Here is a 25,068-nt window from a genome sequence, read left to right as displayed (position 1 = left end):
TGACTGGCACACATGTATCATCCTGCCTGCCAGGAAACCAGGATCTCTTAAAATGGATTTAAAAATAAAAGGTGACAGCAATGGAAAAACAATTTCCATTGTCGGGAAAAAGCAAATACTTGGAAACCTGAGGCCAGATAGATGAATGAGTAGACACTGTGAGTCATCCGTATTCTCTTGAGGCCAATGCAGAGGTCTTAATGTGCCTCACCATCTTAAATGAGACTTTACATCATCTTGATGGATATCATAAATTAGGTAAAAAGAGATATAGTGTATGTTTGTCGATGTCATTCTACTTTACTCCCTCAGTCTTGTTAACCCCACATTCCATGCCTTCTCTTTCTGTGATTTTGTCATGCCCTCCTCTCTACCTGTGTCTTGATCTTGATCCCCAGGTGGCACATCCCTCATCGCTGTCGCTAGAATTGTCCCGCACTGGTCCCAGCAATCTCTCTCCTCCATCCAGAGACAAACTCCCATCTGGGGATGTGGGTTGGGTGTCAGATGGAGAGCTGACCATGCCCGAGTCCTCGCCTTCTGCCATGCCCTCAGAGGCAGCGTAACCCTGGTCAGGCAGGCTGCTGCCACCACTGCTGCTGCCCAAGGACATGGTCTCCTCCTCGGGTGTTCCAGTTTCTGGTTTCGGGCAACTGGCTGTGGAGCTTTGACTGGAGTGGAGCCAAGCTGGGAGAGGAGAGAGATGCATCTTAGCATGGGTATTGGAGGTTATCACTGCAACTGTTGGCAACTTCAACATCCAAAAATTAAAGAGTTCCCAATGGCCTAAAGTTGTGTATGAAACTAAAGGACCGAGAATGGTCTTGTATTGGGGTAGAAAATGATATTTGTTAAAATTAGACATAATAGAGGGCTTAGTTGTTGATTTTTTTACTCATGCAGTGCATTAACTTTAAAAAATGTTCAGGCCTCATTTATTTTTCTCAAATACACAAACCTTAAAATACTTTTGATACCTGGGAAAACACTGAGATAAACAGCACAACAAATCATAAGGAAATTAGTTTTTTTTTTTTTTTTTAAAGCAAAGGATGCAGAGTGAGCAAGAAGAGATGGAAGAAAACAGAGGAAGTATTTACGTTAGTTTCAACTTTCATTCTGACACCACACAAACCAGAAAACACAAGCTAAATATACAAACACAAGCCTCGAGCACAACCACTTGTGGCTCGATAAAACAACTTTAATGATGTGTGGGCAGACTCACTGCAAACAAACCCTTTTAATTAGATTTTCACAGTACTGTTTTAGGTTCCAGTGAAATATATTGTTGCTTCATACCCTCTCATCTCTTTAGTGCACTCATGCTCTGGACAGTCCTGTGGGTTTCAGAGAACTTATTTAGTCGGTTACTGATCTTGTTTCACTTTATGCTAGGACAATAAAAATCAATGTACCATTTGTTAGTTTTTCAGCAGCCCAGCCAGCATGCACAGCACCTGGAACTCAAGAGGGGATTCTTTAAAATAAGTTTAACAGTGAGTGGCCTTGTTTGTAATACCAGGCGTCTGTGAGTTTGTGCATGCATTGTGCTCCAATATGTCTTCCTATGTGTGTGTGTATGTGTGTGTGTGTGTGTGTGTGTGTGTGTGTGTGTCTGTCAGTTTTGGGCCTGGTCCTAATGGTGTGGGGAGAACAGTCAGTTCCAGGAGATGTGGTGATGACTCACAGGGCTGTCCTCCCAGCTCCTTCCCAGCAACAACTTAGTCATGCCAGCTACAGCCACACTCAGCAAGCACGCACACACACGCACACAAACACACACACACACACACACACACACACACACACACACAGAGAAGTGCATGTATACACACACTTATGCTCTGATATGTTTACACATGTATATGCTTGCATTATAATAAACACACAAGTAAACATCCACACATACCGTAGTTCTCAAAAGTCTTGCTTCATGCTTCAGTTAAAGCAAAAAGTGTCTCCAAGCAAGTCCAAACTGTGACGTGTTACTTGTCAAAATCTAACCATGGCAACCCATGCACAATACCAAACCAAAGTCCTTGAATCTTGAATCCAGTCTTCAACTGTTTAATTGAAAAATGTCTTTCAAACACATATCAATCACAACACAGATTGCCTTTACAGATAAGTGCATGTTCATTATCACAACTCTCCAGGCTCAATGAGTACACATCTCGTTAGGCTACACATTTGTACCAAAACTCAATGCCTGGGAACTTGCAGAGGACAAATCATATTGTATTTACATAAATTGATTAGATTATGTGACACCACCATAGTTGCATTCAAATCGTAACAGAACAAGTCGTTTGAAAAACAAGGGCTCCATTCCCTTAAAGGGGTGATAGAATGCAAAACCGATTTGACCCTGTCATAGTTGAATAACGACAGTTCAGTGGGTAAATAGGACATACATATGAGCTCAAAATCCCATTGACACCCCTTTACTATGAAAATCTCATATTTTGAAACTGCCGCTGAAAACGGGCGAATCTCAACAAAGCTAGTTGCTTACGTAAGCATCTCAAAATCCGGAACCTTTGTCACAGCCGTGGGTGTATTAAGAGAATGGTCACGCCCCAACATTTACATAGGCTACACAACTGACCTGAGATCAGGTAGTCTTCTGAATCTAGGTCACGCAGATCTCTGCTATTCCATTACAAAATTCACTTCTGAAACTTTTTTTATGCAATAAATCAACGTAAAGCTCAAATATGGGCCGTTTTACAAAAATGTATGTCTAACTGCAAATTTTGTCGGACTTCAGCGGCCAGTTCTGCCTGGGTTACTGCCTCGCCGCCCGGCCTGCCTTCCTTCACAGACCCCGGCTTGCTGTGAGCTCCGTTACGGCTGGCAACCCACGGCACTTCATACCCGCGCAAAGTCATTGTTTTGTGGACTAATGGACTACTAAACGCCGGTGCTCTGACAGAGCTCCAGGGCCTGCAGTTCCCCTCTTCCCAATGCCAGGTGTGTGTGAGTGAGAGCGCGGTCAGAGAGCTTATTACGCCAGCAATCTCTTACCACAGGTTCCAGTTAATCTTATAATGTGTGTAATTATAATGTGTTGAATTATTTAAACAAACGATCGGGGAAATACACGCCTCTTGTCCGCGAGTCTCATTGATAGAGCCTGCGGCTGGATGTGATAGGGCCTGCGGCTGGATGGAGCTAGCTAGCCTCCTCTTAGAATTCCTCTGGAATTCACAAAAATTCATTAACTTGAAATCGGACACCGTTGTTAGCTTTATAAGTTAGATGTTTTAGTTTAGTTAGATGTTGTATAAGTGGCGTGACGAAATTCAAACTGTAAATACACTCGAATTACACCGAAAATGAAGCTAACTATCCGTGATTTGTAGCTACACACAGCTATGAAGGGACAGTCACAGCTGACGAAACACCTAGCTAGTCTTCACAAATATTCATTAACTTGAAATCGGACACCTTTGTTAGCTTTATAAGACATTTAGTTAGATGTTGTATAACTGGCGTGACAAAATTCAAACTGTAAATATACTCGAATTACGACCAAAAATGAAGCTAACTAGCCGCAATCTTGTACACATAGGATTGTAGGGACAGTTGCAGCTAACGAAACCCTTACAGTTCACAAATATTCATCAACTTGAAATCGGACACCGTTGTTAGCTTTATAAGACATTTAGTTAGATGTTGTGTAAGTGGCGTGACGAAATTCAAACTGTAAATATACTCGAATTACGACCAAAAATGAAGCTAACTAGCCGCAATCTTGTACACATAGGATTGTAGCTACAGTCGCAGCTAACGAAACACCTAGCTAAACTTCACAAATATTAATTAACTTGAAATCGGACACCGTTGTTAGCTTTATAAGAAATTTAGGTATATGTTGTATAGCTAAGTGGCGTGACATTGTGTGTAACATGTGGTAAGAGATTGCTGGTGTAACAAGCTCGCTGACCGCGCTCTCACTCTCACACAATGGGCCATTTAGCTAGCAGGAAGAGAGGAGTGACAGGCACTGGAGCTCTGTCAGGGCTGCCAGCCGTAACGGAGCTGACAGCAGGTCGGGGTCTGTGAAGGAAGGCTGGGCGGGCGGCGAGGCAGCAGCACCGCCGCTGAAGTCCGACACACAGTCTTACCATATTTGCAATTAGCCATCAATTTTCGTAAAACGGCCCATATGTGAGCTTTATATAGTTGATTTCTCACATAAAAAAGTCTCAGAAGTGAATTTGGTAATGAAACATTGCAGTGTCTGGAATATGAGATTCTGTCGCTTCTCTAATGTGTGTGTATTGGGGATTCGCTGAACCAATCAGCGCGCATCTCTAATGTCTGCGTATGGCAATTCGCTCAACCAATCAGCGCGCAGCTCATCTAAATATTCAACACAAGGATGCATAAGGGCCAATAAAATATCAACCAGGCCATTTTCAGCCCAACCAATGTTACATACCCCATAAGGAGACCATAAGGAACAGTGTGAAATACTCTATATAATCATTCTATCACCCCTTTAACATAGTCACCACACAAAAAAAAACATTTAGCATTTTTTAGCATGCATCTAATAGTATAGTGCTCAAAATTGTAAACAAGTTGTTTATGATACAGTCTTCCCTTAAGGCCAAGTGTGTTTTTCAGCCAAAGATCCAAATGATATACTTAGTTTTTCTCTGGACCCTAAACAATTAACCCATTTTTCAAATGTTACAAAAGAAAATAGGGTCATTTTGGATCCCTACCCAATCTATCAAAAACAAACTGTGAAGCCTTCATGCAACTATAAGCTTCCACAATAATAACAAAAGTCCTACAACAAATCAGTGTGTGTAGTGTTATTCTCTTTATGGGCTCTCCTTGGGAAGAGTAAAGCAACATGTCATTGATAGATCACCCTTTCCATAATATTGCCAAAGGCAGCATGCATTCAGGTGTCAGATTTCTAAACCAAGCCACACCAACAAGCACAGAGAGAAACATACGCTGTCCAACTATTGATCAGCAGATATCGCATCACCAAAATATTGGAGAGATATCGCATGGCCTTGCCTCATAGCCTCATTTGAGCATGTCACTCATCAATCACGCTGTAACTGATATGTCCAGGGTTAAGCTCATCTGTCCTTGTATAGTCTTCCGACCACATTCTGTGTGTCCACTATTAACTCAACTCCTATCTCATACATAATCAATAACAACCAGCGGATCAAGCTGAAATACAAAACCACCAACAGTATATACATATATTTGTAAAAAAAGCAAAGAAAGAAAAAAGCGCTGTATTAGGAGTGAAATTAGAGAGCACTTTTTGCTTTCACTTGCAGCATTTTGTGTCCTTAACAGGCATGAATCCAGACCATCACAAGGACATACCCAGTTAGGTTACTGCAAAGTGGCTTCCGTGAGACATTGCAACGCCAAGTAAAAGCAAGTTATAGAAATGACAACGATTTAAAATGATACTAGCAACGAGACCGTGACAACATATACAAGAGTACAGAAGAAACAGTAGAACATTTCTTAAAATAATGAGAGGAGGGTGATGAATATCAGAGGGAGGTCCAACAGAAAAATGAGAAGGGCCAAAAAAAGAAGCAAAGGGAACAGATTGGATTGGATTGTTGGACGATGGGAGGGTCAAGCCAGAGAGAGACTTCAGGAGTGTTTGGAGCGCAGACGCACAGGCCCACAGCAGTACACTACAAAGCAGGGTGCGGGGTGGGGGAGTAAAGAAAAGAACAGATGAGATTAGAGATGAAGCGGGATGGCAAAGAAAACAGCATCCAGAGAAAAACCTAAAAGTAAAGAAAGAAATTGAGGACAACAGAACAATAGTGTTTGGACTATCTACTCTGGTCATGCAGAGAGCACGTACAAAAACATAAGGTGGCTTACATACGGTTAAGCATCACTCAACAATGTCTTCCATTATACATCTAATATACTCCCATGTACTGTATAAATGCAAAACAAAAAAGCCAATCCAGTTGATTGGTGTTGACCCCAGACCTGACCTTTTGAACTCAGAAGAAATAACAGACAGAGACAGAGTGCAGTATTCACATACACATTCGCACAAAAAGGTTTGGCAGTAAAGGACAGTTGAAAAAAAAGCAAACTCGGATTGGGTCAAATGCAATACAAGTTAGAATACCAGCTTCTAGGGAAGAAAAAGAAAGACCAAGAGTGAAGGAAAGGGAGAGCCAGTCTATCAGGAACCTACACTGGGGAGCCGCTTCCTCTGCCTCCACGGGACTCTGCGGGGATCTGCTTTCTGTGGGCTCAATGAGAGGGAAGGACAGGGTAGGGGGTAGGACAAGCTGTGGTGGCTCCTGGCCCGGGGAGCGACGGGGTTTGGGTGGTGCTGCTCGATCAGGGGATCCTGCTGGAGAAACAGCATGCAGGCAGGCACGGATGGTCATGTTTGTAATAAAAACGGGCAATGTGGCACAAACATCTCACACGCAAACCTCTTATCAAACTGAAAGTAGCACAAAAACATCACGAGATCGTCAAGATCTTTGTTTTTTTTATTTATTCTGGCAACGTCTTGGCTTCTTTTGTGCTCCACTTCGTGGAGACTGCTTTTTATTCAAACAGTTGGTTTCTTTATCCCTGGATTTTCTGGTGATGAAGTTTGAGTTTCTGTGGGCAGAACGCCTTCCTTTGTCAGCTGAGCCATGGCTGTTATCACTGTTAAAGTGTTGGAAGCGACTCTTGTGTTAACAGTACATTCATTTGTACGTTTTTAGCATTGTTCTTGTGGAAGTTCCCAATTTACTTGACTACTGTAGTTAGAGGCAGAATAGCTACAGGTGATGTCAATCAGTAACAGAAAGTAGCATTATGTCAATATTCAAATGTTACGTATGATTTAGCATTCAATCAATAGCACTCCCACATCCTAACACTTCCTCCCTTTTGAACTCCAAAAAAGGGTATCAATTGACTTGATTAAAAAAAACAATGTGGCTGCTAATGTAAGAAGAGGCAGTAAGAAAGGAAGTAAAGAGAAGTTGAATAATGATGTGTAATATGTGCAGACTATGATACACAAAGCAGCGGAGACGTGTGATGCTAACACAAGTGCGGACTGACGAATGGGACAAAGGCAATCTGGGTAACATATTGGGTTGCATGGCCAAAGCACATTTACTGTAAAACAGCACTGTTGAAATAAAACTACCAAAATGTCCTTATAAGACTAGTGGTGCATCAGCACGCTGTGTCTTAGTCAGCAGGTGCTGTCGCGTTGCTACTTTATCTGTTTACTCTGCTGTCGACAATAGGAAGGAAACGAAACAGCATGCAGGGCTGAGATGATAAACAACACCATCATAACCCTGACAGTTTCAGGAACACACACACACACACACACACACACACACACACACACACACACACACACACACACACACACACACACACACACACACACACACACACACACACACACACACACTGTAACGCATCTGAATCCTTTTTTTCTATCCATAAAACCCTAAACATTACCCTGATGCTAATCCTTCATGATGATTTGATCTCCGCTCCCTCCCACCCCAAAATGATTGTTGCCTGCTTCATATACAGTTTCTCATGAAGAGAGAAATAAGCACACACACAGACATACACTGCACTGATGCCTTTGGTGCTCCACTAAATAATCGTGTGATTAATGTGGAAGTCCTAGATCACTTTGTCAATATAAACTAGTGAAGGTTGTGTTGACTAGATTTAAAGAGAAACCACTAATTTACATTTTTACCCTGACTTCTCTGCTTCAAGCTGAAGCTATAGTAAAAAAAAAATATCTACTCGTTCTACAGATGCATGTTTTAATTGACATTTTAAGCCTCTACAGTACAATAGAGTTTGAAGAGCTAAGGTTAAATATTACCTCATATCAGGCACTAGAAGAAGCAATAATATAAAACCAAGATTTAAAGAATGCTAAAGAGTAATTCTGTATTTGCGTATTACTTAATTTAATGGTGTGAAGCTCCACCACTGTTTATTTAGAATTAGAGATCCTTATCCTCACAAAGCTTCCCTGACATACAGTTTACAGTTTGAGATACACATCAATTCTGCTCTTATGAAAGGCTACATGAAACCTTCATTAACAAAGTACTAAATCAAACCTATTCAAATGAAAGACTAATTGAAACCTAATAAATGTACGTTTATATCTCTGCCTATACAGTACAAGCATGAGGGCACCAGCCTATACTGTATGTGCAGGGTGTAGTTGTTGTCTAGCCCTAACGCCTGTACTAGCTATTCATTAACTGCCAAAAATTTACTGTTTATCTATTACAAAGAGCACTAAAGAACATCTAGTTTATAGTCTCTGCATGTGAAAAGTTGAGGTTGTGGGTAGGACTGTTGGAGAGAATGTGGCTTTTAAAAGAAACATTTGAACTCAGTGAATACTTTCTAACAAACCGGGTCTATACATGTATTAATGATCCTTGTGCTGTATGTTCTATCCTGACTAAAGCAATAACCTCCTCATACTTCATCCTTTCTCTTGCTTTCATCTGCCTGTCCATCATTCTCTTCTCCTTTAACCCCTCTAGTCTCCTAGTCATGTTTCTAACTTGGCATGCTGTCATCCCCACGGCCAAAACTTTCCCATGCTCCTTTCTCTGAACTTCATTCTAGTATCTTCACCTACGACTCTCTCATCTCTGCCCCTGTCAGACAGCACAGCCTTCTGCTGCAATCTCACTTTGCTACCGAGGTTATATAAAGATCAATACAAGGCCAGCTAAAGTTCCAGTAGATCCTAGTAGTTAAATCTACTGTATAATGGATCTGTCTGTCTTTGTATCCGACAGCTTTGAAGGTTTGTGTGAGTGGCTGCATGCATATGAGAGAAAGGAAAATAAAGAGGGGGATTGAGAAAGAAGAGAGAGAGGAAAAAACGAGAGAAAGATAAGAAGAAAGTGAGGGATTGGTAAGTGCAGGTGAGAGACAAGGACTGTATTGTCTCATAGGCTATGATGAAATGAAAACCAGTTCCTCTAGGTCCTGTACTTCAGCCATGACACACGCATGCACACACGCGCGCACACACACACACGCACACACACACACACACACACACACACACACACACACACACACACACACACACACACACACACACACACACACACACACACACACACACACAGAGTCTTTTACCAGGTTATGTATGTCATTCTTGACAATTTAAGTTTCAGACATTGTACTAGTGACAGCTCATTTCTCCAGGGCAGACATTCACTCACTTTGTAGGTAGATAACGTTTTCAGGCAACTTCACTTCTTTAACATCTTCTTCTGTGCCAGGTGCTAGTTTTTGAGTGTATGTTATGCAATTTTATAGATATTTACCCATTGCACTGTGTCTGTTGTTCTCAACGTCATCCAGTTTCAGGTTTAGGGCCGATTCAGTCTCGGACCTGGAGCTGCTGGCTGAGGTCGCCTCGAGATTTAATTTGGCAGCCGTGCTGCTGTAGCTATGCGTAGAGGGCTGGACTCGCACAGACCCGCTCGCTGTGCTGCTGGTGAGGGTGCTGCAGTAGGACACGGCCTGGTCTAGGTCAGCGTCTGAGTCGTCGAGGATGTTGCTAAGTTCAGAGCTGGAATCCTGGACAGCCAGGCTGTCGGTGGTGCTGTTGCTTGGGGTCGGGGAGCTGGGGGTCGGGGTGGCAGCGCACACAGGTGGAGGTTGCGCTGCGGTTTTTAAGGGGACTGGTTTTATGGTTTGTGTTACCACAGTGGTAGCAGAGACAGTGTTAGACTGCGCAACCTTGCTACGATAGGCTGGGATAGGTGTTTCAGTAGCGTGGCTATCAGGGGTGGGAGCGGCAGAGGTTGAAGTGTCGTCAGGGTCTGGGGTGATGGAGGCTGGGGCGGGAGGAGGGGCTGGAGCCTTTCTTTTCCTTTGCTGGCTTTCTGAGCCAAGGCCCATCTGATAGAAAATAAGTGAAAGAAAAGGAGAGAGACAGTAGAAAGTTAATTTATCTGAGCACCTTGTGCATATGTGTGCGTGTGTGTGTGTGTGTGTGTGTGTGTGTGTGTGTGTGTGTGTGTGTGTGTGGGGTCTAACCATAAATCAATCTGTCTACCAGAACTGAAGTAGAGTTTACTACTGAGTAATTAAATCAAGAGGAGTTTTGGCAGGCGTCTGAGTATTGAAATCCATTGAGTGCCAACATTCCTTTTAAATTATCCTACAAAAAGGCATATGACATATGGCAGTAACAGAGTTAATTTGATGCAATGGTATTGTGATAGTGTACATATTGATACTGTCTGTGTATTTTACTATATTGGTGTTTCTCATAATATCTCAAGGGGACATCAACCACTGTTCAAATGTAATGCGGTCTTGCTGAATTACTCGTAATCCTGAATCCCTGATCACCTCAGGGGGTGAAGTGACAACTTTAGTGATTAGCAAAATTATGTAATTTCTTCCGTGTGTGTGCAAACACAAAACATAAACATTCAGTAAACGTGTCTTGTCATGTTGTCCCCGTTCTACAGCTCTCTTTCCATTCAGTTCAAACACGATTATTGGCAAGATACACCTTGAGTTAGTCAGGCAAGAAGTCAATGTTAGGGAAATAAGTGACATGACATTAAGGGACATTCGGCTCAGTGGGAACAAGAGGTTCAACAGACATCTGTCAATGGATGTTTCATAACATTAAGACTGTTTTCTGTTTTTCAGAATGACTCTGATGGAAAAAAATGCATAATAAATTCAAACTATTTGGGAGGATTTCTTTAAGATAAAAGCTTGCATGAGAGGAGGATAGAGGAGTAAAGAGAGTACTTAAAAAAGGGGGGAGATAGGATAAAACTATGAATCATCAACAAACAAGCAAGTTATCGGTTTATCGGTTTTATTCCATAGGGAGATGAGACCGTTCACACCTGCCGGTGCAAGTTGATCTCACTCTGTGTGAAGTCAGATTTCTAAGAATCAATTTAAAAGTGCTACAGGCAGGTTTCAACAGTATCAGAAGTGCTTATTTCTGAGAAATCCCAATCACTCTGCTGAGTTCAACCGTTCTTCACTCTGAAACAGAGAACATGCCTGGAGCTGCATGTATCGTTGCATCATGCAGCAGGACAAGAGAAAGATCAGGCCACCTTGCCTTTCTGCAGGCACACTTGGTTCACACATGTGAACTCAATGAACTCACTGCATGGCATGCTATGGAAATCCAAATGACCCCCCAACTGGTTGTCTTTCTCTTTCTTGGTCTCCCGTTCCACTCCCTCTCTGGCATTCATACATACATAAATACAGACATACCAGTGGATGTGGGCCAAAGTTGAAACTGAAATGGATGACTGACTTGCTTATGAAGATGGATGTGCGTGTGTATGTGTGTGTGTGTGTGTGTGTGTGTGTGTGTGTGTGTTCCTGCAGAGTGAAACATAAAACTGCAGCCGAGCCATGCTATAAAAGGAAGAGCGCTGTGGCCTCAACACACATGCATACTTTTCTATGTTTTCTAAATTAAATCTGTGGAAGTGAGTGATGAGTTCACTATAGAGCAGTTCTTTCACTTTATACTGCAAAAGTTATTATTATAATAATAATTAAAGATTGTGGCGCAATAAAATGTTAATATACCCAAATGCTAAACACTTCTTATAATTCCTGTTTACTGGTTTTGAAATGAACTAATCATATAGAAGATTTTATTTAGGTGAGGGTATTGAGACAAACATAAACTCTCAGGAGTTAAGGTCATCTGATTATCGGACGTCTTTGTTCCCATACCAATGTGATTGTGTGTGTTCCACAGAAATTTCACTCACAATAGAAAAACAGAGAACTTGATGACAGCTAATCAAAGCTTTCCTGTTCTCTGCAGCATTTTTGTCTCAGAAATGGCGCCTGGACTGAAAACTGCTTTGATCTACAGTATAATTAACAGGGATGAGCTCTGCAGTAAAAATGCTGTAGTTTTGTTTTTTATATATATATATATATACACAGTGTGTGTGTGTGTGTGTGTGTGTGTGTGTGTGTGTGTGTGTGTGTGTATATATATATATGTGTGTGTGTATATATATATATATATATATATATATAGTCTCTCCCGCTGATCACAGCTGGTCAGGACAGAGCACTACACCAATCAATGTGCATATCCTGAACAAGCCTTTACACAAAACACATAGAAGGCAATGCAAGGACAGTCTGGTGTGTCCATTAAATGTTCCACTCTATGGTTTGAGAGGCGAAGGCCCCCATGTTGGAGCATGTTGATCAGATAGGGCCACCCATGGAGGCTCCAACCTGGTGGCGTGACCATTCATCGGTTGTTTTGAAGGACTCTTGACTGGTGAGGGGTGCTAATGTGCATTGTGAAATGAAGTATGTGTGTGTGTGAGAGGGGTGTACAATGTATATGTGTGTGCTTGTGCATGCATGAGTACATTCATATATGCATGTGTGTACACCAATGTATGTGTATGTATGTGTGTGTGTCAGAGATAATAATAGCAGCTGAACTGAGAGCACAGAGGTCAAAAACATCCTAACAGTAGGCTGAAAGACAGTTAGCATGTGTTAGGGTTATTGTGTATGTGTGTGTGTGTGTGTGTGTGTGTGTGTGTGTGTGTGTTATACTAAACATGTGTGGCTGTGTGGGATATAACATGAAAAGAGTTTAATGTTAAACGTCTTAATGTGTGTGTGAAAGGGAGGTTAGCTAAGGATAAGATGAGGCACATGGCTGACCCAGTTCCACTGTCATCTACTTTGTCCTACTAACCCACTGAAATTGAATGTTTTCTTCCCCTTTTCCATACATTTACAGTGATATTCATAAACACAGTGAGTTTGGGGTTAGAGAAATCAGAGCAGAGGAACAAGTAGACAGTAGAAACAGTAGAAAGTTCTCACAGTTTCCTTGACAAAGGACTAAAATTATTACTTAACCATCAAACCAAAGCCATAAAAGGTAATTAGGTAGCATGTACAGTATATGCCATGTGGAAAACAAAGGGTTTTCACTGATTAATTATAATCCAACACGGATCACTGACTACATATCTACTAATAATTGCAATACATCCTGATTATCTCCTTGCTGTAAATTCATACACGTTTGGGGAATCCTAACACACACACACACACACACACACACACACACACACACACACACACACACACACACACACACACACACAATTTGTTTGTCCCATCGGTCCTGGCTGGTTTCATACACAAGATGTTTTGACAGCTTCAAGTACAAACAGATCTTGTCCTACATAGGCAGCATGGCAGGATGACATGTTCCCCTATTCCAGGCCCTTAACTCACACTTTAAGGTCAGTGCGTAACAATAGAAAGCTTATAGTGCCTATCTATATTCATCACCACCACATGGCCAAGCACACGGTACAAAGGACGTGACCTACATTAATATGAATAGTATTTATGGTGTTGGTAGGCGTTTGACAAGGCCAAATTCCATAACAGCATAAGAGCAAATGAGGTAAAAGAAAACATGTATTATAAGACTGTTTAATTAACTACTGTACTGTCTGTCAAAAGCATTACAGAATTAAACTTTACACTCAAACTTCATGCAGACAACAAACAACCTGCAAAAGAGCTTCTATTCACTTGTTGAATATTAAAGCACTGCTAATGCTCAATCCAATATTATCCAAAAATATTGTAGTCGTATTCTGTTTTACCATGAATGCTATTTTTGTCTAACACAGAAAAAACAAAATCAGAAAATCTTGTTACCGTATTGGACCTTCATTAATTAAAAAATGTCATTAAGGAGTTTGATGGCCTGGGGAACTAAAGAAGCTTGGATGGATTTTTAGCATTTTTTTCTAATGTACTTTTTCTGTGCTTCAACCAAAAGATGATGCCAAAGGAGAGAACACTTTCAATAAAAGCACAATAAAGGGCGCCTGGGTAGCTCACCTGGTAGAGCAGGCGCCCATATATAGAGGTTTACTCCTCGACGGAGCGGCCACAGGTTCGGCTCCACCCTGCGGCCCTTTGCTGCATGTCATTCCGTGCTGTCCTATATACATAAATGGAGTATACTGTTGCTGACATTAAAAGACAACAATTTCCTTAAAAAGAACGTTGTTATATTATTATATTATAGTATTTAACCTGCCAGTCCATATGTGCCATTTAAGTTTGTGGTCAAGCACCATGCCAAGGTACTTACTGTATACTCTGGGACTCTGTTTCTAAAGGATCCCCATACATAAAAGTGGGGTTAGGGGACTGTGCTTTTCTAAAATCAATTGACATCTCCTTTGTTTTGGAGGTATTTAAGATAATGTCAATAAAAGAGCTGGCCAGCCATGTTGAGTATAATGTGTTATGTTACATCTTTTTGTTTATTACATCAATGCTCTTTTGAAAACATACAGTATGTAAAATGTACATTGCCCTGCTAGAGCCGGAGCATCTGCTGTTTCATCTGTAGCACACATTAACAAAAACAACAGCTCTAGGAAGGATGAAGAACGTGGATAAGAGATGAACGGAGGAAGGGCTGCCTGTTTGCTTTGGCAGCAATAGCCTCCTTTTTCTTTGCTCCAACTGATTCAGAAACTAAATGTTTTGTTCCTGCAGAATACGTGGACAGATGCAGTGGAGCCATTTGGCAAATGGGTAAACATCCTTCTCTACATCCTTCCAAACCTCTCTGCTGACCTCTCACATCAGGAACACCCAGGTTACCATTCTTCTTTCTGTCTTGCACTGCTTTTCTTATTTTTACCCTCCCTTATTTTGCTCGCTTGTTCTCTCGCAGATTCTTATCTGAACGAGGCTAAGCCTATCCAACCACAAATACAACAGGGACTAACAGCGATGAAACCCAACAGCTGACCTCCTTTATCTAGTTAAGAGGGGCATGTATTCATTGGGTGAAGCCTGACCAGTCGACAAGTGTTGTAAAACAGACTAAACTGAGGGTGTGCAGCAAAAGAAAGGCTCATATCAAGGGGGAACAAAAAAAACTGGAGAAAAAAAAGCAAAGAAAGAAAAACCCTTATAGCTACTTACTTTAAAAACCTTATAGCTCATTACTGTAGACAGATCCAGTAGCAACTTGTGTTTTGTCTGGCTGATAAAACCAGTGCTGTGCATTAGAGCAGATTAAAGTTAGCTACCGTTGCAGACAATTACGGGACTGATGGATGGCTCTGAAAAACAAGCCTCCCTCTGCTGCCAACTCTCTACTTTCACAGAGTGACAGATCATCAGGAAGAAAAATGTAGCCAGCTCGATCAATCAAGAAGCCACACAGACACAGGCAGGAATGCAGCCAGACAAAAACAAATTCATGCAACACAGAAAACCGTGGGGACAGTATAGTGCAGAAAGCTCCAGCTAGCATATTGTTTAACACACACACGCACAACTGAAGACATACAATGCACACACATGTGCACGCACATGTTCAGACAGCCATCCAGGACACAAAAACATGTAGTTTAGACCAAAAATACTATACCCTAGTCTCACACAGTACTGCAAACGGTCATAATTGAAGTTATGATCAGCAATCAAATGATATGGGGCAATTCTTTGTCTGATCTGACAGCTGGGTTTCCCTTGAGAAATGTTATCTCATAGAGATGCTACCATGGTTCATTTGTGTTCTTCCAACTGTGAGACAGTTATCACATTTTAATTACCACATCAGGGTTCACAGGCTTCAGCAAACAGATGTGATGTAAAATTATGACTTTCTCCAAATGTCTTTCCTCTCCTCTCTGGCTCGTGTCACCCCTTCCTGGCTTTAGGTTTCACAAGAAACTCTGTTGTGTAGAATAAAATGAAATTAATGAAATGTTTTTTGTATTGTATTAGACCTTACTTGATTGGCAACATTATAAATGAATTATAGCTGTCAATCGATTGTCCACAGTTCATTTGCGATTAATCGCAAATTAATCACACATTTTCATCTTCTCTAAATGTACAAATTTAACACTTAAATAAATACTTTACTACTTTAAAGTCTCTATCCACAGCACTTAAAGAAAACTGACTTTAAAAGCTAGTTTACCTGGTACTCTCGTTATTTCCATCTTCCAAAAGAACCAGCAGTTCAGTTTTTATTAAAACAAAATTATGACTAGTGTGTAAACTGCATGCCAAATTAATCAGAGCATACAAGGCCATGTGACTGGTTGCTGACACACATTTAACAGGCTATTTTTTAAACAAAGGCCGACCATAGCTCAAAAATGTCAGTTAAAATGAAATATGGGAGCAGAGAATGTGCAGTTAAAAACTCAAAGTTTATATTGGGCAGCAGGTAATCCACTTCTGAACATTTGTAAATGTTTCTTAGCCTGCTTACTGTCACTGAGCTTATTACTCCTTCACCTTTTGCTCTTTAATGCTGCTCTTCCCCTGTTCAACTTTTCCCCCTGTCATGTACTCCGACTGCAAGGCGAGTGTGATGCCAAGGGCATGTCAACCAGATGTCATGCTGCACTGCATTTTGGAAATATATCCCATGGCTTATACATTGTTAATGTTGCACAGTAAATACACACACACTTGTAAGACCTGGTGCTACCTTACTTTGACTCTCTGTCTCTCTCCGTGACCCTCTAAGTCACTCAGTTTCTCTCTTTTGCTCTTTATCCTCTCATTCTCGTGTTTGGTGTTTTTTGCCCCCAAAGTTGCCTTCCAGGCAGCGCGGCAATAGTTATGTTTAGGGTTAAGGTTAGGTTTAGCTGCCTGGAAGGCGACGTTGGAGGCAAAAACTACCATCGAGCCTCATTCTCTGCTTCAGTTGTTCAACACACATGGGCACAAATGCACTTGCTCAAGAAGCACCTTCCGTTCCTGAGCTGTGAAGCAGAAAGCTCAGAATTTCTCTGAAGTCGTTAATCACAAGAGGCAATGTAGACATGGCTTCCTTTCCAAACCACAATAAGTGATTGCCTATCACTGCTGAAAAAAGAAAACTCAAAACAAGGTTGGTTTCTCTGAACTCAATGTTCCAAAACATTAATTAATTCAGTGCACAGATTGTTGATCGTTAAGATGTAGAAGAAGAAAAACTGTAAGCGACTCTACGACAACTCCAGCATGTGAAAACAACTGATTCCCCTACAGTCAAAGATGGCTTTACACTCTTCCTGGAATACTGCGTCATCTGTTTTTAGTGGTGTTGCTATTTCCATTCCCACTACTGTATATAGCAACCGGTCCCTCAGATATCAAAATGGTCAAAGATCCACTTTCATTGCTGTAAATCTTCAGTTTGAGGAAGAGCAGCGAGCTCGAAATGTAACAGCATTAAAATCCTTCTAACATTGGCCACTAGGGGTTGTGTGTGTCTTTTTTAGCGTTTATTATAAAGATTGTATAACTACCACGTATGACCAATAACATACAATGCTGCTAATGGTCACCCACTCTGGTTATTAGGGGTATGAATCACCAGAGGCCCCACGATACAATATTATGTCACTTATACACTTATGTCACGATACGATATTATCACAACACTTACGTCGCAATACGATATTATCACGACACTTATGTCACGATTCAATATCACGAAACTTATGTCACAATACGATATTATCACGACACTTTTGTCACGATTCAATATCACGACACTTATGTCACAATACGATATTATCACGACACTTGTCACGATTCGATATCACGACACTTATGTCACAATACGATATTATCACGACACTTATGTCACAATACGATATTATCACGACACTTATGTCACGATTCGATTTCACGACACTTATGTCACAATACGATATTATCACGACAATTATGTCACGGTACAATATTATGTCACTTATACACATGTCACGATACAATATTATCATGACACTTATGTCACGATTCAATATCACGACACTTATGTCACAATACGATATTATCACGATACTTATGTCACGATACGATATTATTGGGATTTCAAACATACTGCAACATTCTGCGATAAATTGCAGTTTTACCTTACCTTTTTTCTAACTTCAAATTATGTGCCCAAAGAAAGTCTTTGTCAACATCTTTTTCATCTAAAAAGATACATTTCCCCTGCTGACCTGACCAGAAAAAAAAGCCCCATCTAGTGGATGCTTGGCGTCTGTGTACCGATACAGATTTGCCACAGAAAATATCGTGACACTATGCTGTATTGATTCCCCCCAATCTACCTGAGAAGCAATTTGCTTTTGACTATCTGAACTCTATTTTTTCAATTCCTACAAACACCCTCTCTCTTTTAACTTTTACTGTACGTACACACCGCCGCCGACTTGAGCTGCAAAGAAGCTCTGGAGGCCCTGTCAAGGACGCTTGTCAAAAAGTACGGGGAAGCTGTTTGACGCTTTGGCCGCTCTGACGTGGCAGCATTCTTCGATCATGTTCAACACACAATTGAAGACAAAGCACAAGCAGCCACTGCACGGCCAATACACTGACACTAGAAACCTTTTATAAATTACATATATAAGGACAGAATTTGTATTGTTTGTTGGTTGCAGCGGTGTCTGTTAGCAGTTAGCTCGCTCGTTAGCCGCTGAACCGCAACAGAATGCAGGCAGAGCGAGCAGCCGCCAGCTGTTGATCCGTGCAGGAATTCACCGTGAGCGGACTGTTTAGAGACCATGTGACGGTAGGTAACGTTAACTGGTCCCTATACGCAAACAACGTCATATCATAAATGATAGGGGAACCCAGCAACGGCGATTATGAGATTTCCCTCCATTTTCATGGAACTAATGTCTTGGTAGGAACAAAAGTTTACATCGTATGTTTCTCCAGAATCAGCCAGCGAGAAGGACGTCTATATTCCAATTGGTTGCTTCCGTTTGCCGCTGCTTGCCGCTGAACCGCGTCATAGCTCATTACCATAAAGTTGACCAAAGTTCAACTTTCTGATTGACGCTCTGGACGCTCAAAACGCCCAAAACGCGGCGCCGACAGATTTGATGCTCCTTGCAGCTGAGAGAAGCCAGCTTCCATTGAAAATTAATGAATTCCGGTATCTTTAGAAGCTCAAGTCGGCGACGGTGTGTACGTACAGTTAAAATGTTGCACTAGTATTTCTCTTTTAAGCAACACTACTTTAAGATTCTATTATATATACAGTAGATAACAATACAAATGATGTGGAACTTATTGCCTACAAAAATAGGTACCAACATAAAATAGCGTTAAAGTCCAAACAAGAACCTCCATAATAATAATGTAAGTGTTTACCCAAGTTTACATTAGTTATGTTTCAGGAAGCTCATCCAGACTTACCTGGAAAAAGTTAATTGAACATAAATTTATCTTATCCCACCAACATTAGAAATATAATAAAATCAAGAGTAACAGGGACAGAGCCCCAGTGAAATGTTACATGTAGCAAAACACTTATCCTAAATTGATCATTTGTGATAGACAGAGGTTGTAAATCTTGCCCTAAAATGTTTCCGCAGTCGACTATATAGACCGTTTAATTGTGTCAATGATGTTAATCTAACAATGTTCCTACTATGATTTAAATGATCCCCCTTAGTGATCTCTGCCTCTCCAAAGTCTATTTGAAGCATTTAGCTTCGTTATAACAATCTCATCATCGTTATAGCTTAGATTATGATGTCAATGTCTATTACTTAGTTGTAATTCACAATTAGTTGACCACCTAAGCTTGTTCAGCTTTAGAGGGAGGTCTATAATGAGGGCATCCATCATAGAGAGCTGTCCTCAAATGACCTGTTATCATGTGCCTAATTCTCCACACACACACACACACACACACACACACACACACACACACACACACACACACACACACACACACACACACACACACACTCTTCCTACAGACAGTTTCCACATAAGGTGGGGTTGACTGTAACACAAACCTGCATGCAGCACAATTGTGAAAGTGTTTGTGACAAATCTGAGTCAGCAAAATCCAACTCACATACACACATACACAAAAAAATACAACAAAAACAAACTGAACAGTTGGTAATCAATTGTGCGTGAGTGACATCAACAAAGATGATGCGCTCCTCTACCGACAAGCAAAATGTTTTATAGTGTAGCTTAATACTGTCTCCAGCAACTACAATGCCAACTTTCATGTAAATCTGAAAGTAAAACTTGGATTCTGATAGTGATGTGATTTGACGTGTACAACTGTTCCAGGGATCCAAGTCATGCAGAGCTCTTTAATGCCATTGCCCCTGAGAAACTGTCCGGACAAGACCTGGCTGCTATGACTGCTTCACTCTCATGAAACTAAATCCTTTTTAATCACCTTCAGACAACAAACCCAAGTCAGGCATGCTGCTAATCTTTGAACACTTCACACCTCTGTGGTGCCCTTAGGTGACACTAGTTAATCACATACAGTATACCTTCCTTTATCAAACAACATCAACAATCAGTTAGTAATTCATTCATCTATTAATCAACATGGTGACCACTTAAATGCTAAACAATGTTCTGTTATTCCCTTATACACGTCTGGAAAACTCTGTACTGTGGATAAGAGCAGCAGAACACATTGACAGCCTGTTTCAATCTCTCTGCTCAGAAAGGTGACACAAGAGAGGTGTCCCGCACCACAACGTGACCCTGCAATTTGTGGACCACGTGCATGAATATACATGGGACTAGGGCTGGCTACGGAATTCAATACTTTTTAGGCACCGGCTGAATTGCCTCTAAAGTATTGAGTATCGAAAACTGCCTTGTCATTCGATACCCAATTTCAATACCTAAGGAGTTAATCTCATCAGTGTCAGTGAGGCAATAAGTATGCAGCATGCTTCTACCAAGATCTTATAATGCTGGTGATTGGCTGTTTAGCGTTACGCATCCAAGAGACACGCAGGGAACACTCTACGTTACGCACAGAGACGGCGCTCACGTAGTAGGAGCTGAAAAATAAATAAAAAGATTTGTGCCGTTGTAATTTATTTTTGTTTTATTAAATTGGTATCGAAAAAAAGTATCATTTGGGGACCGGTAAAATTTTTGAACGAAACCCAGCCCTACAAACAAGACTTTGTGTTCAGACAGGGTAACAGTTCAGAGAAGGCATAAGAGCGAGATGGAGAAATCTATTATAAGACTAGTCATCAAGTCCTCAGATGACCTCCTCAACTCCTGTTCTGTGAAGCTGCCCTCCCCAGTGGTGTCTCTGTACTTCAGCTCTGGTCTCTGTCATAACTCTCAATTGAACCGGTGGACAGATAAATTACTGTCTCCATCGGCACAACTACAATTTGAAGTGCACTACAGGCAAAACCATCATTTTTCAATTACGAGTTTTTGGGCTATTTTGCTTCCATAGCCTTCAGACTATTGGGTTAAAAACATCCAAAATACACATTTAGATGTTTATTCATCCCCCCTTTGTCTATTTGCACCCATAAATGTCTCCTAAATTCACCAAAAGTTAGCATTAGATAGTACCTTGTTTGCATATTTAAACATTACAATTTCAGAAAACTATATAAATAAATAAATAAATAAATATATATTTATATATATATTGGGGCTGTCAAAATTAACGCGTTAATTTTTGCGTTAATTTTTTAATATTTAACTCGTTAAAAAAAATTTAACGAAATTAACTCAGCTGTGTTTGTTTACTTCATGTGGCGGCTGAGAAACGTAATACGCCTCCATAACAGCAGGCGGCGCTACTCTGTATTGTTGCCCAAGTAATGAAAACCGGCAGCTGATTGGACGAACCGCGTCACATGGGTTTGTTTTCTCCGAAATCCAAAGCCAGACTGTCATGGCGGCCGTTCAGAATACAATCTCATATTGTACTAAAATAGTTCACTGAAACATGTTTCTGAAAACATTTTAAGCGAGAAATAGGCCGTGCAGTTGCTGAATCTGTCTTCATTTCAGCTCAACAAAGGTCAGTTTAGAAGATTTTCGTCAGATTTTGAGAGACTCTAGTCACCTCATCCTGCTCGCCATTTCCAGGTGAGTCCCGACTGCCCTGCCGGCGACTGAACTCTCGGCTCGTTGGAGATGAACTGCGCCTCGCCTGTAAAGTAGACGAGAGCAGGCGACAGCAGCCGGGGGCGGTGACAAAAATCTGCTCTCAAGTCAGACAGTTTCTAGCCGTTTCCAGCAGCCTTCAGCAGGACTAAATAAGCCAAATTGTTGCTGCTGTTGTTTTGAAAGATATTAAACATTCAGAACCTTTCCTTGTTTGTTTTTTTCTTCATATTTGCAAAGTTAAGTGATTTAGCATTTAAATATCCATTATTATAAGCTTCAGTCTCAATTTAAAAAAAAGCGATAAATCGCGATTAATTACAGCAAATTGTGCAATTAATTAGTTAATTTTTTTTAATCGATTGACAGCCCTAATATATATATATATATATATATATATATATATATATATATATATATATATATATATATATATATATGTCTTAATGTAAGTAATCAAGTGGGGAAGTTTCATGTTGATATCTGTAAGTTCAAAGGTTTTACCCTATTCACCTGTAGTGTCTTGCAAAATGTATGATATTTTATAATCCATAATCCAGAAATCTCCACTTCAGTGGCACTTACATACACCAAACTTTCCAGTTTCATTCCTATCTATATTCTGAAGGTTTATTACAGATGGATTTGTTCAGATATCATTCATAGCCTGATTAATGTAACATGTTATACCTAAAAACTTGGAAGAAATAGATTTTTTTTCATGGCTGTTGAAAATATTATCAGATTTACAGTATGGAGTGATAAAAAGGGGTATCCAAAATTCCCTCTGTAAAAACCCTAGACTCTAATATGTCAACAAAATGAAACAAACATTTTGAACCTGGCTTTATCCAATGTTCAGATTTCTGTACTGGAAATGTATGCAAATTAGCACATTTCTAACAAGATAATGCATAATTTGCATATTTAAACATAACATTTCAGAAAACTTGTAATACAAAAAATATTCGTCTCAATGTCAATCAACTTGGGACGTTTTCATGGTGATATCTATTAGTTAATGTTTTATTTACTATTCACCTGGGGTGTTTCCCCTAAACAATCACAGCAGCTATAAGGATCTTTTAATAAAATCACAATGCACTGCAAAAAGAGAAGAACAAACACTGAACATCTATAATTAAGTTGAAATGAACACCCTTAAGGAAGAACACATTCAGAATGTTATTTGACAATCAAAACTAACTTGTTAAACTTACTCTACCATTATAAAGTTCAGTGGGCAGATAATGGAATATTTTGGTTTAGCTGAACTCCGTTTAGTTAGGTTTACCCAAACAAAGATAGCCTCTTTAGGAATACACTTAGACTGAAATGAATTATGATCTGTGTGCTTTTGTGGCCTTATTTAATTACTGTCCATCTGTGTTGCTTGCAATGCTTAACTTATTACAATTTTCTTTTAGGAACGAGAGACGTTGTGAATCAGATCATCCAGGCTCGCGTTTGCGCTTCCATTGACTTACTATTGTCATTGTACATTTCTCAGGAGTGTTTTCCGCTCCTCCACTCTTAGTTGAGTTTAGTTCATTAAGCAAAAGAGGATAACACCATTCTCCATGCCACCCTGAGAACTAAATTTCCTCTCGATAACATCCAGCAACAACACTAGCTCCTCTAGATAAACATAACTTATTATCAGAGGGAGGGAGGAAGGATGTTGGTTGCTAAACATTTCCCAGCATGCTGCCATAACACTATGAGACTGCAGGGAGCTGTTTCTCTAATGCAGACAATACAGGTCACTGTGACCTGGAGCTGAATGTCAGGCCAAAACACCCCTAGTAAAGGCTGCGTCAAACACATTGTAGCTTTCAGGTCAGTCCTGAGAACGGAGGGATTTGGATAATTTACTGAATAAGACTTTTTATAAAATAAAATAAAAATGTTTGTGTCATCATTATAATCCCAATTATACTTTTTTGGGGGGGGTGGGGATTTATGTGTGCATGCAGTATGTCTTTGTACAATAATCAATTCATTTCTGTATATTTCTATGTGTGTGAGATGGTGACATGTTGTGTTTTTCCCTGCAGGTATGATATAGTGTGTTCACCACACTGGATGTATGTTGGGTTTGACAGTTAACCAAAAGTCACAATTCAGAACCCAGTTTTATGTCATGATGTTAAATAACTGAAATTATCCATGAAGGCTCAGATTTCAAGTTAGTAGTATGTATAATTTTTTTTCAATGTGTGTAAGTCTGACTAATTCAACACAGCTCTTTAATCCCCTCACCTCATAGCCTTCAAAGCTAGTGTGTCCCATGGTGGGTGTTGGGGCCCCGGGTAGTGCGGGGGCCCTCCTCTTCTTGGTCTCAGCCTTGGGAGACATCCTGGGTATGTTCATGACCGACTGAGACTGGCCCAAGGTACTAGGCCGATCTTCTATGCTGGGGACCCCTGTCGCAGTGGGCAGACCCTGTGGGTGATGTCAAAAATAAAGAGGGTGAGGTAAGACTGACAGATATGTATGTACTGTAAATATACACATGAACAAACGTATCAACGTATAAGTGCTTAAGGGACACTTTGTAATACATTTCAAGTGAGTCGGACACATGACCACTGAGTTATACTGTAAACATTTAATCGACCACGTTGCAGTTGCACCACCCATAACTGAAATTCTTTTGAATTTTGGAGGATTGCCCTTAGTGATCTCTACCTCTCCAAAGGCTATTAGAAGCATTATGCTTTGTTAAAATATCATTATCCTTATAGCTTATGATGTCATTGTCCTGTCTTGTAAGTCACAATAATCCAAAAAAACAACAAAACAAATAAAGAATGCGGATTGAAAACCCCTTGTTTCTTGGCCCGTGGCCAAACTTTCAACCACATGTAATGTAACTTTTACATAGAAAGATATCCTGCTTACTAACAAACAAAAGTGTTGAACTCCTATCACTGGCAGTGTTGATTTCAAGGGTTGATTTTATGGTTAAAACGGTATTATAAGGATTTATTTTATATCTAAATGAGCTTTTAAACTGATCTTAGAGGAAGATCCCCACTCCCCACAGTG

At 40.5% G+C, this 25,068-nt stretch overlaps 1 protein-coding gene across 6 annotated transcripts in view; it reads right to left on the bottom strand.

The window, feature by feature from the left end:
• Window positions 1-25,068, bottom strand: part of cobl (cordon-bleu WH2 repeat protein) — a 64,642-nt gene that overhangs the window by 10,561 nt on the left and 29,013 nt on the right. For 4 of the 6 annotated variants that reach the window (XM_028580260.1, XM_028580264.1, XM_028580262.1 and 1 more), the window contains 4 exons: window positions 24,280-24,462; window positions 9,378-9,957; window positions 6,221-6,382; window positions 375-687 (listed from right to left, as the gene is read on the bottom strand). In XM_028580260.1, coding sequence (XP_028436061.1) covers window positions 375-687; window positions 6,221-6,382; window positions 9,378-9,957; window positions 24,280-24,462 — 1,238 coding nt within the window. The remainder of the gene's footprint in view (window positions 1-374; window positions 688-6,220; window positions 6,383-9,377; window positions 9,958-24,279; window positions 24,463-25,068) is intronic. The other 2 variants (XM_028580265.1, XM_028580266.1) reach the window with 1 other exon arrangement.

The sequence above is a fragment of the Perca flavescens genome, chromosome 6 (assembly GCF_004354835.1).
Source record: "Perca flavescens isolate YP-PL-M2 chromosome 6, PFLA_1.0, whole genome shotgun sequence".
Lineage (NCBI taxonomy): Eukaryota > Metazoa > Chordata > Actinopteri > Perciformes > Percidae > Perca > Perca flavescens.
Note: the sequence above shows the minus strand (reverse complement) of the source record. Positions and strands in the feature narration are given on the sequence as shown.